This window comes from Nomascus leucogenys, chromosome 17 (genome assembly GCF_006542625.1).
Source record: "Nomascus leucogenys isolate Asia chromosome 17, Asia_NLE_v1, whole genome shotgun sequence".
Taxonomy (NCBI): domain Eukaryota; kingdom Metazoa; phylum Chordata; class Mammalia; order Primates; family Hylobatidae; genus Nomascus; species Nomascus leucogenys.
The window spans coordinates 15,567,793-15,586,484 of NC_044397.1; the positions used below are offsets into that span (position 1 = coordinate 15,567,793).

Consider the following 18,692-nt stretch of genomic DNA (forward strand, 5'->3'; position numbering starts at 1 on the left):
GTTGGGTTTGATTAGTCTTGGCAGGCACTCTGTCACATCTCAGGAAAAGGCTCCAAGAGGACCACACACCTCCCAATTAGCCATGTCAGACTTGCATCTGGCTTTCTCTGTGTCCTTCAGTAGGAAGTCAACACCACCCAGAGCGAGTATCAGGATTTCCAGCACCTGCTATCTCCTGTGACAACTTCTTTTTGTTCTGTGCATCAGAAGGTGCTGCTTCTTTTGAAGATTTTTGACTCACCTTTTATGGGCAGAATTTTGTGGTGCGATGTCACTCCATAATACAGAGATTCTTAATTAAATCATTCAGCATGAGTGTATTTAAAGACAAATCAAATGCAGATCTTGTCCTTAAGAAATATACAGTCTAGAAGAAAGATTAGGGATATATGTTGATAATATGATAATTAATACTTTATTGCACTTTATAAAGCACTCTCAGATATATTATCTCATTAAATCTACACAGCAACCCCATAAGGTAGTCTTCATTATTCTCATTTTTTCCTATCAGAAAACTGAAGTTCCAAGACTTTAATTGGTAATTCAGGGATAATCCAGCCAAGAAACAGCAGAAATGAGACATGAACTTTTATCTTCTGGGTCCACTGGTCTTCCTTTGCCACTGCACCCTCCTTCTAGAATAAAAGGATGGGTGAAATATCATGGAAGTTTTAGTACTGACAATATGGCATCCTCTTTTTCATTTAATTTTCACAACCCTATAATAGGTTAACATTACCCTCATTTTATTAATCTGGAAATTGAGAGCATTAAGATGATTGAGACCTTGTCCAAGGTACACAAGAAGTAAGTGGCTGGAGTAGCTGTTTTCAGGGCTTTCTTCCCTCTGCATCATGCTGTCTCTTTCCACTAAACTTAATTTCCATTCTTTGCCTCAGAAGCCTTCCATCTTGCATAAATGGAATGGAAAGAATACTTCTAGAAAATGATTCAGGAATGGCTTTGTGGAAGAGAGAGAGAGGAGCAGAGCCATGGCTCTCAAATTTTGAAGGCTTAAATGTCACTAAAGTGAAGGTTTCAAGCCTCTGTCCCCAGAGATGGTCTCTAGATTCAGTAATTCTTGAGTGGGTCTTAGGAGTCTGAATTTTCTAAGCTTCTCAAGTGTTTTTGTAATAGGTAGATCAGAGAGAGTTTACTTTGAAAAAAAAAAAAGAACTAAATGAAAGTTTCTCTTCTTACTCTTTCTACCCTTTCCACCTTGTGGTAAGGTAATGTTCTTTCACTCACTAACTTGATTACTGATTTTAAGTCCACTTTGCTTCCTTAGAATTTATGGATTTCATTTTAACTCTTCCCCACCCCTTCTTCCAGCCCCCCAGATATCTACTTTTGGAAGCCTCCATCATTTCCACTATATAATAATGTAAACCAGTATTCTTCATAAGGTAGGTGTTCCCCTTAGCCGGGGGATCAGCCATTCCTTATTTAACACCTAAGTGGGGCTACCTCAAGTAAAAAGACGAATAATGCAAACCCTACAGACTAGGAGAAAGGTAACCACTGATTGCATTTCCGGTAGAATTATGGAGAGTGAAGAATATAATGGGCATTCTTTGAAGCTTGCCCTTGAAACTCTTCCTGCCAACTTTCTGTTTCCCATATTGTACACTGCTGGGCTTCCATTGCATAAATCTTCCTAGGATATGACCTTCAAGATGGCTTTATATTTTTTCCCCTAATCCAGAAGGTATTTTGAGTGACTAGTAATGTGCAGCATTGAGGTGTCAACCCAGCTACCTTCAGCAGATGTTACAACATACAGAATCAGCTGAAAAGGACCCGAAGTTTCCCTTCTTTTGCCAGGTCTACTTGCGGGTTTGTTCTTGGTCAGCCACCACAGCTATTCCAGCAGCTTATTTCTTCACTTCACATCTGTTCTCCTAGTCAATGCCCTAACTCCTCACTTGTGGTTCCCTGATTCTTCCGGTCCTGTGGGCCTGTTGCTTCTGGTCTAATCCAAAACAAATAACAGGAATAAATCACTTCAACAGTACAACTTGTAGAGATCCTGTAAACTGTTATACTACATGTAAAATACTCTGCTTGATGTTTGCAGCCCTGCTCTACAAATTTAAAAATGTACTTCTTATTCAACCTTAGCTTCAGTTTATCTTTTCACTGACTCATGGCTTACTAGATTCAACTTCCTTCAAATTCCCCTTTTTTGAGTGGTCAGTTGCTTCTTCTCTTAACTGTCACTTGGTGTGTGTTTCTAGTGGAGCATTATTACATTGTGTTGTAATAATTTGTCTTGCTTTGTTTAGTCTTGGTCTGTATGCTCAGCTAGACAGAGTTCCTCAAAGTTGTCAACCATATGTAAACATCTTTGTGTACCAGACATAAATGCCTACACCTAACAAGGGTATAGTAAGTGCTTATTGACAGATAAGTGAAAGGAATGATGGGAAAGTTGTTATGCCTGATTCACTGATAATGTAAACACCTCTTTTAATGCTGGATGCCGAACAGGCCTTTGATCAACACTCCTTTGGCTTTGACTAACTTTCTCTCTTTTAAAAAATCTTCGCATTTTTCCAGGTACTGCTAGTTGAACAGCTCTTCCGCAAGGAGTTCAAACCATTTTTGAAGAAATGGTATCGTGTTATTGGATTAAGTGGTGATACCCAACTGAAAATATCATTTCCAGAAGTTGTCAAGTCCTGTGATATTATTATCAGTACAGCTCAAATCCTTGAAAACTCCCTCTTAAACTTGGAAAATGGAGAAGATGCTGGTGTTCAATTGTCAGGTCAGTTTAAGTGTTTATTTAAAAAAAAAATTAATAGTAATATTAATGATAACAAAGGCTGTATTTGTTAATTTTTTAAATGTTTATAAAAATTAACTTTGGTTTAAATTGTCTTTTATTGCTTATAGTTTTATTAAAATCCTTCTACTTCCTGGAGGAAACAGAAAAAGTGGTTTTTAATTAGACCACTTCATACTGCATAAGAATACCATTATTAAGGCATGCACTCGCTGGACTTTCCATTCATTCTGACAAGTTCCTTTATTTGCTAGTGAATGTTGTTAGATCTGCTTCCCTTTCCCATAGAATAAAAATACAAACCTTGTCTTTTGTGGGGTATATGATGAGAAGGTAGGAGAAAGAATGGGAAAAATGTAAAAATAATTTATAATAACTAAATGCAATGTTAAAACAAGGCAAAATTTTTCCTCCTTAAATAGTGTGATTTTCACTTGATGTAATAAAAATAAAATTCACCAACCTAAAATTAAATATTTTATTAAAGAACAAAAGTATAATCCTGAGATTTGTTTTGTAATAAGCCAGGGTGTGAATTCCACATCTAACGCTTTTTAGCTCTGTAAACTTTCTGAATCTTATTTATTAAAGAAGGAGAATGTCTAACAGGGAGTTTCATGATTAGTATATATGAATGTCTGTGTGTACAGGTGCTAGTATAGTTAGATTTCCCTCTTGAAAACTGAAAGTGAACTGCTCTTGTGTCCTGCCCAAGAGAAGGCATCTCCAACGCAGCTCAATTACTGGTCTAAAGCTATTTTCTCACTGTAGTGTGCTGATATGGATAAATGAACTCTGAATTTTCTTTTAAGACTTTTCCCTCATTATCATTGATGAATGTCATCACACCAACAAAGAAGCAGTGTATAATAACATCATGAGGCGTTATTTGATGCAGAAGTTGAAAAACAATAGACTCAAGAAAGAAAACAAACCAGTGATTCCCCTCCCTCAGATACTGGGACTAACAGCTTCACCTGGTGTTGGAGGGGCCACAAAGCAAGCCAAAGCTGAAGAACACATTTTAAAAGTAAGTCATAATTTTATGTATAACCAATGAAAGCAAAGCTAAAACAAATGCCAGCACTTCTTGGTCTTGTTAAATAAGATTGAGTTCAAGTGCTGTGATCGTCAGTTAAGTGAAATCTGTTTGCTTTAGTACAATAAATATACTCAGTCTTCTATAAAATACTAATATGCCTTAATAAATATCAATAACACAAAATGATATCATAAAAATGATGGAGAGTGATATAATTAATGGGAAGTTGAGACAACTAGAATGCCTTCTTTTGAACATCTACTCTTATAGTTAAAGTTAATGATCTACCTGATATAGAAATACGCATAAACTATGAAAGTTTCCAGTTGTCACACATAATAAAGTCTTACTCCATGAGTTTCAAAACTGCATGTTTTCTGTCTTTCGTATGTGATTCTAGGAATCTAGATAATTCAGATTAAAGGGAAATAGGGATATGAAGATCTTTAAAGATGAGCTTGTCATCTGCCCCAAAATGGTAACACCACATACAGTGCTACTGTTAATCTTGAGTGTTAAATAAATCAGAGTAGCCCAAGAAGTATTTTGGTACCAAGGCAATTGCATTTGAATTTTAAGTCCCTTACTTTAAGTTGAATTCAATACAAATTATGTAGAGTAGACATGACATTCAGAGATGCAATTATAGGCTCCAAAATATAATTTGTTACTAGGATTAAGGCGTAATTCCAACCTAATAATCAAGGAACATGACTAAGGATGCTCCCAGCTTTGTATTGCCTGCTTTATGTGTAGAAGAAGGTGGTAGTATGATCCATGGATGTCAAGATGACCTTTGGTATGCCTCATGTAACATGGTTATCTCAAAATCATTCTCTGTCAGCGATGGTAAATTGTTATACTCTTTCCATGTCAGTTTTCCACCTGGAAAATGGAATTTAAGGAATGAATATCAATACATCTTTTTCTCTGTTATTATCCACCAACTTGATTTAGAGGCTCCTTTTTCCTATATTAGGACAAATGTTACTGATTGTGGGTTAATGAGATCCATAATAAAACAATGTTAAAATGCTATATTTAGCAAGCAATGCTACATATTACTTTCATGAAATTTTATACCACATATTTATGCTACAATTTAATGTTACATATTTTTTACATGAAAAAGAATTCTACACTGAATAAAGTGAAAGGGAAAAATAATTGCATAAATATTGAAAAATGTCTCTTTTCCAGCTATGTGCCAATCTTGATGCATTTACTATTAAAACTGTTAAAGAAAACCTTGATCAACTGAAAAACCAAATACAGGAGCCATGCAAGAAGTTTGCAATTGCAGATGACACCAGAGAAGTATGTGCTTAACATTTTATATCTATTTGATTGACAATACTACATTCAGTAGAAAGACGGCAAAGGCTATTTTATACTGACCATCTGAAAAATATTATTTAAAAATTTTAGCAAACAAATTTCAGTTTTTTTTTAATTGATGTTAGGCAGTAAAGCACTACAGTGAATTCTCCCCTCTAGTCCTCTTTTAGTTTTCTAATGTGCATGAGGAATAGCTCATTCATTGTTTGTACATATGAGTTATGAGGGACAGTGGGAGGCCATGGGCAGGGGGATGTATAACTAAGCTGGAGGGGTTATGACAGTTCGTTTTCGCCTTTTTAATTTTCTTCGTGAATTCCAGGATTGATTTTCTGACATTCCACAGAGCCATTTTGTTGCTATCAAATTACATTTGGCAATGATAATGGGAATCCTATCTAATTTGCATACTTGCGTATTTACTTTCTTAGGAAAACAGTGCAATGGTAAAGAAGTGAAATATTTACTTTAATGATGCTTTTCTGATGAATTTTTCGGGAATTATAAAAATAAACTGAGAGTCAATTTGGACATTATGGCCAGTAAATTATGTCAATACTTTATTTTGTAAAATTTAGAAAGCATTACAAATTCTGGCCATATGTACTTGATAATACCATTGAAAATAAGAATGTTGGGATCAAATGATACGAAATATGCACAATAGATAAAACAATGCTTGAAATATAGTAGGCACTAAACCAATGTTAGTAACTAGCCTCCGTATATCTCTTTTTTTTAATTCTGAAAAAGACTGCTATCTACTCCAGCTGCACTAGCACAGTTGAATATATTTTATTCACTTTCCCTTTTTTGTTACTTACTTGGTTTTACTTGATAATTTTAAATGCATATTTCTACTCATAAAGATTTTTAAAACTAAATTTCTCAGGTACATTTTTTAAAAGAATTTGCCATTTTTTAAACTTACTTTTTTTACGTACTTTGAAACATAACATACATACAGAAAAGTACAAATTCATATGTGTACTGATTGCTGAATTTTCGTAAACTGAATACACATATGTATACGAAATCCAAATCAAGAGACAGCACATTGCCGGTACCCCAAAAGCTCCTGGTTCCTCCTTCCAGTCACCATGCCCCAGGAATCACTACTATCTTGACTTCTAAAACAAAAAATGAGTTTTCACTGATTCTGAACTTTATATAAATGGAATCATATAGCATGCACTCCTTTATTTCTGGCTTTTATTCAGACTCTACTTCAACTTTTTATTTTGGTCAAAATAATACTGAAACCAGTTTTACAAAGAAGGAATATTTCTTAAGTTACATTGTAACCTTTCTAAATAATTGTGGCATTAATGCAATATGTGTTTCCCAAGTTACCTTGAACATACAAGGTTTATATAATTCATTAACTTTACTTTGGTTAACCATTTAAGTTGGAGATTCCAGCAGAGGCAACAGGGTGTTGGTGTGGGTGTGGCTTGATGGCAGGCTTCAAAGAGAAGCTGACAAAAATAAATGTATAGACAAGTGATGGGACACTAACCTGTTACTTTGTCTAAACGAAGATTCCGAATCAGATTTATTATAACCTAGAAATTATTCTAACAAAGATAATGTTATTCCTATAACAATAAGAATATATAAGTGTGTACTTTATTTTTAGGATCCATTTAAAGAGAAACTTCTAGAAATAATGACAAGGATTCAAACTTATTGTCAAATGAGTCCGATGTCAGATTTTGGAACTCAACCCTATGAACAATGGGCCATTCAAATGGAAAAAAAAGGTAATTTAGGTTTGGACCTAACACTTAGTTTATCCCATGTTTATGTCAAGATTTCAGATAACTATATCACAGATTCCCCAAAAACTTGAAAGCAAAAGTATTTCCAAATAGAATTTCTGTGTTCTGTGTAGGACAAGCATAATAAACATGTTCTAATTCCTTTTCTAAGGAAAGAGATTCCAATACTATCCAATTTTCTGTTTGTCTCCAGAGTCTTGTATTTATTGTATATTTAAGATATTGAGATAAATATTAGTAGCTCTGTCTCCAAAGGCAAACTCAACTAATACATTTTCATGCCATTTCTCTGTGCATCAGCTACATGTTTTTGCTGAGGCAGAACTCAAGCAGCAAGTCTAGGAGTTGGAAAACTTGCCCTGTTTCAGAGCTCAGGACACATTTTGAGCCCTACATTGCCCATTTTAAAACCAAGGTGAAGCCAGTTTTGGAGTTAGTAACATATATTCAAGTCCATGGCACAATTTTAGGGGGGTTATATGTTTATTATTTCACTTACATAATATATTTTTTCACAGCTGCAAAAGAAGGAAATCGCAAAGAACGTGTTTGTGCAGAACATTTGAGGAAGTACAATGAGGCCCTACAAATTAATGACACAATTCGAATGATAGATGCATATAATCATCTTGAAACTTTCTATAATGAAGAGAAAGATAAGAAGTTTGCAGTCATAGAAGATGATAGTGATGAAGGTGGTGATGATGAGTATTGTGATGGTGATGAAGACGAGGATGATTTAAAGAAACCTTTGAAACTGGATGAAACAGATAGATTTCTCATTACTTTATTTTTTGGTAAGATTCAAAGTAACATATACTGGTGTCATTCATTTAAATTTTCAACGTGAACTTACTGCTTCTCATAAGCTCTCCAAAAAGAGAAATATCTTTTGAAAGAAGAAATCCCACTCAGATTGGAACTATTTCTAATGATATGACCAGATTAGCTACCAGTTGTATGATCACAGTCAGTCATTTGGTCATTCAGTTTTATTGTCAAGACAATTGTAATGAATTTATTTATTAAACCATCCTAATTATTAGATATAGTGCAAGATTGTAGATGAGCCACAATTCATGAAACCTTCTAGTGTAATTCGTTGTATGTTTTACTAATTTATACTTTCAAATAGTTTTTAAATTAATTAGTTTTTAATCAACAAAACTGTATATTTTTTGGTGTACAAAATGTTTAGTATATCTGTACATTGTGGAATGGCTAAATCAAGCTTGTTAACATATCATGTAATTATTTCTTAAAGAAAACAATAAAATGTTGAAAAGGCTGGCTGAAAACCCAGAATATGAAAATGAAAAACTGACCAAATTAAGAAATACCATAATGGAGCAATATACTAGGACTGAGGAATCAGCACGAGGAATAATATTTACAAAAACACGACAGAGTGCATATGCGCTTTCCCAGTGGATTACTGAAAATGAAAAATTTGCTGAAGTAGGAGTCAAAGCCCACCATCTGATTGGAGCTGGACACAGCAGTGAGTTCAAACCCATGACACAGGTATAAATGTCCTTTTGGACTTCTTTTCTTTCTCTTCTCTTCTCTTTTCTTCTCTTCTCTTCTCTTCTCTTCTCTTGTCTTCTCTTCTCCTCTCTTCTCTTCTCTTCTTTTGTCTTCTCTTCTCCTCTCTTCTCTTCTTTTCTTTCAGATGAGGCCTCACTCTGTCACTCAGGCTGAAGAGCAGTGGCATGATCAAGATTCACTGCACCCTTGACCTCCTAGGCTCAAGCAATCCTCCAGCCCCAGCCTCCTGAGCAGCTGGGACTCTAGGTGTGCACCACCACACCCAACTAATTTTTTTATCTTTTTTGTAGAAAAGGTGTCCCACTATGTTGCCCTGGCTTGTCTTAAACTCCTGGGCTCAAGTCATCCTTCTGCCTCTGCCTTCAAAAGTATTGGGATTATAGGCATGAGCCACTGCGCTCAGCCTGGACTTCTTTTCTTATGCTGTTATTACTCTTCTCAAATTGTTTTTAGTCTTTTTCTACCAATCCTCTCACCACCCACAAATACATTTACAGGATAAAACACTTGTTCTTGAAATAAAATCTAAGTCTAATAGCAATCAAATCTGTGGTTTTTCAGGGGTTAAGTGTTGTTTTAGGAGTCATTTTTCCCACATAATAATTGGAAGAACTTTGTAAGTTTCCCTTGCAAAAATGAGTGACATGTAAACTTAACAACAAAGTTCAGGAATGATTGCCATGTAGTATCAAGTGGAAAATTCAAACTCCAACAAAAATGTGTGCATTATAACTAGAACTATGCAAAATATGTTTACATAGAATGAGACCTATAGGGAAACTTGGAAAAACTAAGGAATTTGATACATTACAGATTTGGGATTCTGATAAATAGGTTTTCTGTTCCTTTTTAAGGTATTTTGTTTTATTTTGTTTACATGTTGCTTACTGTGGGCATAGTAAAAAACACTTGGTTAAGAAAAAAAGGCACTTGTAGACATTACAAGCATGCATGAAGCAATGATGTCTTGTTAGAGTAAAATATTCTTCTGAGGGCTAAAATCATATTGACCCTGAGTCTTTCTGGACAAATGGATACTTCCTTTCTATTATAGTTATCACTATTCAAGCCAATGGAGCAAATTAATTCTGTTTCAGGGCTTGCTGGAAAAAAATTCTTGAAATGGTTCACTATAACTCTTTGTATACCCTCTACATGCACTCCTGTGAGCATTGCCAATAAAATTAATGCCAGAGAAAGTACTGTTTTCCTTGGGTAACAAGTTTGCTTCCTTCTTTTTGATGAGATGTAGTTTGCTTTTTATGTTTTTCTTTTTGCCTTAGCTTCCAGAAAGCTAGCAGGCAAAACTCAAGTTCAGTCTCACAGCCTCTGTGTTGATTCTTATGAGTTCTGTTTTTAAATTTCTATTATATTAACTTTAGCGTTACGACTTTTATTGTAAGAGGGCTAAGCTTCTCTTTAAAAAGAGGTAGAGTGCAAATGAAAAGCCTATGTTCAAGCTACTTTCTGCTCCTTATTCATTTCAAACCTAGGGGCTGTGTGCCAAAATACAGAACATTTTCCCTTCCTTCCCCACTCCTTGCATCCTCACCTTGTAAACTGGGGTGGACAAACTCCTTAGCAATGGTGTTAGGCATCTACGTGATGTGACTTGAAGATCTGACACTGTCTGGAATTTGTGTTATTAAGGTTACTCCTTCAAATTAAGACACAGGCATCTTCTGCTAAAATCCAATCCACGGACATGTAAGTTTTTATCGGGAGATGTGAGGGCAGGAGGGAGAAATTTTCAGAGAAGACTCGAGAGGCCTTTCTACAGGGTTCTCCGACAGTTAGGAGTGGGAGTCAAATAAGGACTCACGCTGCCTCGGAGAAGAAAGGGAAGGGGATGGAAGAACATATTTTTGGTCTGGCAGCTTTATTTTTGTTTAATGTATGGGGGCAATAGACAGTGTGGACGTGCACCAAATGCCAACTGGACCAACAGCTTTGATGAGAGTGGTTACGAAAATAAAACCACATTGTCCATATCAAGCTAGGTTTGTGCTCACTCATTTCTCCCATGTAAGGATGAGAGGGCATATTTTAATTTATTTATACTGACTTTCAAAATTCAGAGTTTTTTCATTTGAAAATACTTTTAATTACAGTTGTATAACCTCTTCTTTCATTTTTATTTATATTGTCTCTTTGAATCGATAATATATTTACCTCATTCAAAATTAATAAGGCACAAGGCACACCACTGACCTCTAGTCTTCCAGCTCCCCTCCCTAGATGCAGCCGATGTTTTCAGTTTCTCTTGTGTCCTTTTAGGAATATTCCATAGCTTCTCACTCAAATGATTCTTAAAGTGACCAAATGCTTATACAGTGTGCATTTTCTCTGTGACTGAAAACAATATATCAAAGCATCTCTGCATCTTATCCTCTAAATATTGAAGATTCTGAAGTTAATGTAGTGGGGGAAAAAAGCTCATTTTAGCTTCTGATTGTCATATCCTCTTCTCAACTGACAGCTCCTCCTTTCTTCCTCTGGAGTCGCCCATCAATTTATTTCCTTGGCATAAAATATGGTCTTCCCACCTCCAGACTGGATGATGGAAATATTTTTGTTATTGTGTGGTAATCCCAGATTGGAAATCAAATGTTGTCTCACCATTATGTCTTTGTTCAATGCCAAAAACAGATGGCAACAAATCCATGTATGATCTAATCCTTTGATTTACACTGACCAGTTGCAATTTATTATTTCTTCCTCTAATTAGAAGATTTTAATGTGTTTAGCATCACAAAATTTAATTTATTAAAATGTTTCTACAGAATGAACAAAAAGAAGTCATTAGTAAATTTCGCACTGGAAAAATAAATCTGCTTATCGCTACTACAGTGGCAGAAGAAGGTCTGGATATTAAAGAATGTAACATTGTTATCCGTTATGGTCTTGTCACCAATGAAATAGCCATGGTCCAGGTACATTCAGATACGTCTACTTACTATGTTAATTTTTTATTTGTGTGTTCCTATTTTAATTGCTTTCTTTTAGTTAAACAGCACAAAACATCTTTTTAGTTTTTAAAACAAAGCCTTTTTCCTGTTAAAAGAGCATTTTTAAATGCTGTGCGCTGTTGCCTTTCATATTGCTGTCAATTCATATGATAACCAGACACCTGTTGTATGTTTAAACAACAACTCCTCTTTGGCTACTTCTGTACCCTAAGGCTTTCCAGGACCATGACACTAGCCCCATTTGTAAGAGTCAAAAGCAGCCTCCTCATTCTTGGGATGTCTGTGAGCCCCCAGCTGGACCAGGAATCTAAAGTACACTGTCCCACCAATGTCTGATGAAGTAACATGCCCAAACCTGAGGGAGCCTTGCTGTTTCTGCATTTTCTTCCCTTATTCTTTCCAATTTTCTGTATGTTTAGAAGTTTTTATGATAAAATGTTGGTTGGGGGCAGCCTTATAAATGAAAAACAAATAAAAGAGTGAGATGTTCTGTTTTCATTCAGATTTCACTTTATCTCTTACCCACCTATGTTAATGGCATTATTGTAACCTTCTGTTGAGTAGGCATAGGTGTTATGCTGATTAATAGATATACTATTCTTCCTATAAAATTAACTAAAGGATTTTTAAAATAATTTAAATTGCATCCTTGAATAAAATGCAAGTCATAGAAGACTAAGATAACCAGACTGCCATCAAATTAGCAAATAATTTTATTTCAGGAGTTTATTTGTAAGTCAGTGATAAACTTAGTGATAAAACTTAGAATACATTTTTCCTTGAGGATAATTTTATAGTTGATAGGCTCCTGGACCAGGCCACAGAAGTTTCTATTAGTTAAAATATACCTGAATATCAGTTTCTTAAAGAGGCTTGTAGAAAGTTATCACCATGTTAAATATGTTCCCATGGGAAAATGTGCTAAGAATGTAATGTAGGGTGCCAGAAACTGACTTGCCCTCTCATCAGCCCTAGTGTCAAGGTCAGAGATGACCCTTCTCTCCATTCATTCCTCCCAGCTTCCTACCAAGAAAGACGACTCCTCAGTCCAAGTCATTCATCATGGTTCTCATAGTTTGAGAGAGAAGCTCTGAGAGCAAAAAGCCTGGACAGGATGATATTATGTCATTGAGGCCTAACCATCATCACTCTAGAACACTTTTTCTGTATTAAAGCATACTATAAGTTTCAAAGAGCTGACTTACAAAGAATGGATTAATAACTAACTTTACTAACTTTACCCATTTGAAGACTGGCATGCTGAACAACCCAGTATAATTTCATTCTGAGCAATGAATATCATTCCCAGAAAAAAACCAGGAGGATTTGTATCACAGCATACTCTTTCATTTACTTGATTTATTTGTGTTTTCAGGCCCGTGGTCGAGCCAGAGCTGACGAGAGCACCTACGTCCTGGTTGCTCATAGCGGTTCAGGAGTTATCGAACGTGAGACAGTTAATGATTTCCGAGAGAAGATGATGTATAAAGCTATACATTGTGTTCAAAATATGAAACCAGAGGAGTATGCTCATAAGGTATTGTTGGCCACCTCTGAATTTGATTTTCATTTAAAAATGGCGGCATGTGGTTGCCATTGATATCTCTGTGACTCGTTCTCCAGACAAAAATTGTGCTGAATTATAAGTTTCTGTTTAGTGAACTATGCTTAATCCAGATTCACATGCAGAGAATCAAGATCTATGGTGGGGAGGAAATTATCGGGGAGCCATTGCTCATTCCAGTAAAACCAACCATAAATTTTGATAATATAAATTTAGGGTGCCTTGTTCCAGAAAGACTGCTGCAACTCACTGATTCAATCTAACATGGTTATTTTGGTTTGATCCAATTTGTTTGTAAAGGCACAGTTTTTTCATTTCAGAAATGTAGATGAAGGCTGGGCGCGGTGGCTCACGCTTGTAATCCCAGCACTTTGGGAGGCCGAGGCGGGCGGATCACGAGGTCAGGAGATCGAGACCACGGTGAAACCCCGTCTCTACTAAAAATACAAAAAATTAGCCGGGCGTGGTGGCGGGCGCCTGTAGTCCCAGCTACTCGGAGAGGCTGAGGCGGGAGAATGGCGTGAACCCGGGAGGCGGAGCTTGCAGTGAGCTGAGATCGCGCCACTGCACTCCAGCCTGGGCGACAGAGCAAGACTCCGTCTCAAAAAAAAAAGAAATGTAGATGAAACGCCTACTGTGTGCCAGGTAACATTATAGGAACAGCCAACAGAGGCAAACAAAACACATAAGACTCCTGCTGCACGAAGTTTATATTTCTAGTGTGTGCCTGGTGAGGTTTGGAGGACAGAAACAGTAAACAAACATTAAAAAACAAGAAATATAATATATCTAGATAAGTAAAGAGAATTAGAATAGGATGATATGAAACAACTGACTAGATGGATACTTTCTTTTTTTGGTAGTTTTTGAAATTCTTTTTTTTTTATTATACTTTAAGTTCTAGGGTACATGTGCACAACATGCAGGTTTGTTACATATGTATACATGTGCCATGTTGGTGTGCTGCACCCATTAACTTGTCATTTACATTAGGTATTTCTCTTAATGCTATCCCTCCCCCCACCCCATGACAGGCCTGGTGTGTAATGTTCCCCGCCCTGTGTCCAAGTGTTCTCATTGTTCAATTCCCACCTATGAGTGAGAACATGCGGTGTTTGGTTTTCTGTCCTTGTGATAGTTTGCTCAGAATGATGGTTTTCAGTTTCATCCATGTCCCTACAAAGGACATGAACTCATTCTTTTTTATGGCTGCATAGACTAGATGGATACTTTCAATTGGGTGGTTGAGGAAGGTCTCTCTTAGAAGGAGTGACACGGAAGCTGCATCTGAATGATAAGAAAATACAGAATATGTCATCTAGCTACATCTCAATTTACTAACACACAGTTATTTGAGTTGTGCAAAGGAATGCAGTGAAGAAAGAATGTATTTCTATAGTATTTCAGGAAATCCCCCATACCACTGAATTAAAAACTGTAACTACTATAATAGCAAACAATCCATTTAGAAGAAAATTCACACCCTTGCATATGGGTGTGAATGTTAGTTTCTTAACATTGGAATTGGCTCTACCTTAAATAGAGTTTCACTAAAGGGATGCTTTCAAATTGGTGTGCATTGCTATTACCAACTCCAAGGTTTCCTGACCGGGTTTCTGCACAAAACTTTATTTTAAAACCCCTTTAAATACAAGGCAAAGCAAATATTTTAGAGTATCAAATCAAACTTTTGTCACCAAATTATGCCACTGGAAAGTTACTGTCTCCCAGTTAATGTCCTAAGAGAATTAATCAACTAGATGTTTACAAAGACTGATGTTTTAAGAGTAGTTTTTTGGGGGTCAACACTAGGACCAATCTCTGGAGTTTAAGGGTCAAACTCTTCCAGATTCTTTAGAATAAGACTCTGTCCCTTTGGGGGCCCCAGAATGGACTATATTTTTAGGTCTTCTTTGGCCAAGAAACCTGCCCTCCCAAAACTACTTCAGGTAGATGAACTTAGAGTAGGAGTGGCAATGGGGAAGGAGGGGTACATGCCACCAGTAATCTGTTCAAAGCCTGTAGAAAACATTGCTACTGGGAAGATGTTTACTTGCTTCTAATTTGAACATCTTTCTCAACACAATCTTCAGACAACCACTAATGAATGAGAATTGACAGATAAGATGAAATCTTTCTTCCATGTCATAAACACAGTTTATGCATAACAGAGCTTCTTAAAATTAAATCAGACTTCTAGGAGCAAGTTTTTCTCAACAGTAATGTTTCTCTAACATAAGTGTTTTTCTCTAGCATTGATTCAATTTCTTTGCTACATTATTACACTTTATTTGGACTTAGGCTGATTGTAGCTGTGCCTCCTGTATATTTATTATGAGTTCTTTTTTTGTTTGTTTACCCCTCTAGTTACTTCAAATTCCTTTACTATTTTAGAGTTAGTCTTTTAGCTTCTGATGTCCCGATTACAAATCCGTACACTTACCTCGGCTTTATTTTTTTTCTGACTCATTCATACGCATTTCTTAATTCCCACATGTATGTGATCCTATATTTACCTTATCAGCTCATTGAACTGTAAATGTCTTATAAAAGTAACCTATTAAAACTTTTAGGGAAAAATATTTCAATGTATTTTTTTGCTATAATTTACATAGGAAATTAATCTTGGTACTTGTCTGATTAATCTATTATATAGCCTCCAAGCTTGCTTGCAAGGTTTTATTCTCTTTTCTATGCTATATATGGCTGCCTTGAAGGGAGATCTAAAATGTAGAGTTAGGAGCCAAAGAGATGGGCTTTGTTCAACTGCACTGATGACTTACTTTTACTGAAAATTTCTCCCTCGGTCTTAAAGAAAACAATTAATTCCTCCATAATTTAATATAAACATATCATCTATGAGAGGTCAGTTTGGAGGTAAATTATTCAAGAACCAGATTTTTCTACCGTGAAGTTGTGTTGGTATAAACACTGGTCAGTCCCTATGTCAACTTTCATATGTTACATAAACTAGATTATTTCCATTATAAAATAAGTGCTGCTGCTAGTCACAGAGCCTAGAATAAAGAGGCTTATGGGCATATTCTCTCACATAAGGAATCTAGGCAGTATTGGCTCCATGATGTTATGAGGAATCCAGGCCTTTTCTCTCCGTTTCATGTTGTTATAGCATTGGGCTTTCATTCTCATGGTCGAAGATGGCTTTTAGAATTTCAGCTGCCACATCCTCATTCTAGGCAGGAAGTAAGAAGAGAATGGAAAGGGCGAAAGGTACACATGCCAGCTATCTAATTTTTAAGAAGATTTTCTGAAAATTCCACTCAACAGCTTTTTACATGTCATTGACTGCTGGTTTGGAAATGTAGTCGTTTAGCTAGCATATTTCCACCCAGAATAAAATTATGGCTCTGTTAGGAAAAATGGACACTGAATGAAAAACTAGTAGTTTCTGCTACAAATGTGTAAAGAGTAGACTGATTAAGATGGTGAAGGGTCTGAAAATTATAAAGCATGAAAAAGGATTAAATGAATTTGGGTGCTTAGCATAGATTAGAGAAGACTTTGGTAATGTAATAACAGTGTTTAGTAAAGAGATTCCATGTGGAAGGAAGTTTAGACCTATTTTATGGAACAGAATTAAAACAAATGGGTAGGCCGGCGCAGTGGCTCACACCTGTAATCCCAGCACTTTGAGAGGCTGACACAGGTGGATCACTGAGATCAAGAGTTTGAGACCAGCCTGGGCAACATGGCAAAACTCCATCTCCACTAAAAATACAAAAATTAGCTGAGCATGGTGGCAGGTGCCTGGAATCCCAGCTACTCGGGAGGCTAAGGCAGAAGAATCCCTTGAACCCAGGAGATGGAGGTTGCAGTGACCCGAGATAGTACCACCACATTCCAGCCTGGGTAGCAGAGCAAGACTCCATCTCAATAAATAAATAAATAAATAAATAAATAAATAAATAACAAATGGATAGGCTAGACAGAGAATTTTTGTTGAATATTGCTAAGGACTTTCTCACAATAGAACTTTTCTGAAATGGAATGGGCTACTTTTTGAACACCTGAAGATTGCACATTTTCATGGTTACAGGAGATGATTATATACCAAATTCTTTGGGGGGTCATTACCTCATTATTTTTATTTCCTAGACCATGAGCTAAGTGTGTATTTTCACAACTAAGACATCCAAATTTCAGGAGACTTACTTCTATGAAACTGAAAAAAGAAAACAAACCTGAAACCACTAACTATTCCTTTCTCTGTCCAGATTTTGGAATTACAGATGCAAAGTATAATGGAAAAGAAAATGAAAACCAAGAGAAGTATTGCCAAGCATTACAAGAATAACCCATCACTAATAACTTTCCTTTGCAAAAACTGCAGTGTGCTAGCCTGTTCTGGGGAAGATATCCACGTAATTGAGAAAATGCATCATGTCAATATGACCCCAGAATTCAAGTGAGTCCAGAAAGACCCATTTTTAAATTTTTCCACAAGGGGTGAAGCAGGTTGCATTGTAAATGTTCTTTCAAAATAGTGCAAATGAGATTCATTTATTTTACAACTTCCTCTCCTTTAGCCTCTGAATTATATTCCTATTTTAAATGTCTATGTTTTAAATAAACTGCACTGGGGCAGGAAAAGAGAAGTGTAAGAACCAAAGCCATTTTGATCCAAGGCACGTATTTTTGTATGCTCATCATTTGTTCTCAAATTTTTGAACAACTAAAGTCAAGTTAATATAACCAACAGACTTGAAAGAAGTTATGAAAGGCAACATGCCCCTTGAGAGGTATGTGTAGAAGAGAAGCATTGCCTTAGTTGCCCTAACGAGCCTGGGAAGCAGGAGGGAAGGAAGGAATGCCGTGTAGAATACCGCAGGCATGTGGATGAGCTCCAGGTCCAATAACCCATGAACCACACATTGGTATTTTGTCAGTTCTCTGTGATGATTCTTTCTCTTTGATACTTATAGGGAACTTTACATTGTAAGAGAAAACAAAGCACTGCAAAAGAAGTGTGCCGACTATCAAATAAATGGTGAAATCATCTGCAAATGTGGCCAGGTGAGTAAATTGCTGTGGGCCAGATTTTACTTTAGCCAACAGGAATGTTTAATTACATGTGCATTTAATTTTCCTCTTGCTCTTGCTTTTGTTTTCCAGGCTTGGGGAACAATGATGGTGCACAAAGGCTTAGATTTGCCTTGTCTCAAAATAAGGAATTTTGTAGTGGTTTTCAAAAATAATTCAACAAAGAAACAATACAAAAAGTGGGTAGAATTACCTATCACATTTCCCAATCTTGACTATTCAGAATGCTGTTTATTTAGTGATGAGGATTAGCACTTGATTGAAGACTCTCTTAAAATACTATCAGTTAAACATTTAATACGATTATGATTAATGTATTCATTATGCTACAGAACTGACATAAGAATCAATAAAATGATTGTTTTACTCTGCATTGAACTCTTTTTAAGAACACAATATATTATGCATTATCCATCTTATTGTTGGGCAGGGGTAAGGAAGATCTACCAATAATTCTCATTAGTGTGGAGCATTATAGTCCTGTGGAAAGAATGCTGAAGTACAAATGAGAATCCAAAGTACCAGTCTCAGGTCTGTCACTAATTTTCAGAATAAAATTAGGCAAATCAGTTCATCTTTCTGAACCAGTCTCCTTATC

At 36.1% G+C, this 18,692-nt stretch overlaps 1 protein-coding gene across 1 annotated transcript in view; it reads left to right on the forward strand.

The window, feature by feature from the left end:
• Nucleotides 1-18,467, forward strand: part of IFIH1 (interferon induced with helicase C domain 1) — a 52,309-nt gene extending 33,842 nt beyond the window's left edge. Inside the window, exons 6-16 of the mRNA XM_030796868.1 lie at nt 2,563-2,773; nt 3,604-3,821; nt 5,034-5,150; nt 6,811-6,934; nt 7,471-7,749; nt 8,217-8,476; nt 11,284-11,433; nt 12,845-13,006; nt 17,269-17,459; nt 17,977-18,067; nt 18,167-18,467. Of these exons, the coding sequence (XP_030652728.1) occupies nt 2,563-2,773; nt 3,604-3,821; nt 5,034-5,150; nt 6,811-6,934; nt 7,471-7,749; nt 8,217-8,476; nt 11,284-11,433; nt 12,845-13,006; nt 17,269-17,459; nt 17,977-18,067; nt 18,167-18,346 (1,983 nt within the window). The 3' untranslated portion in view covers nt 18,347-18,467. The remainder of the gene's footprint in view (nt 1-2,562; nt 2,774-3,603; nt 3,822-5,033; nt 5,151-6,810; nt 6,935-7,470; nt 7,750-8,216; nt 8,477-11,283; nt 11,434-12,844; nt 13,007-17,268; nt 17,460-17,976; nt 18,068-18,166) is intronic.
• The last annotated feature ends 225 nt before the right edge of the window (nt 18,468-18,692 follow it).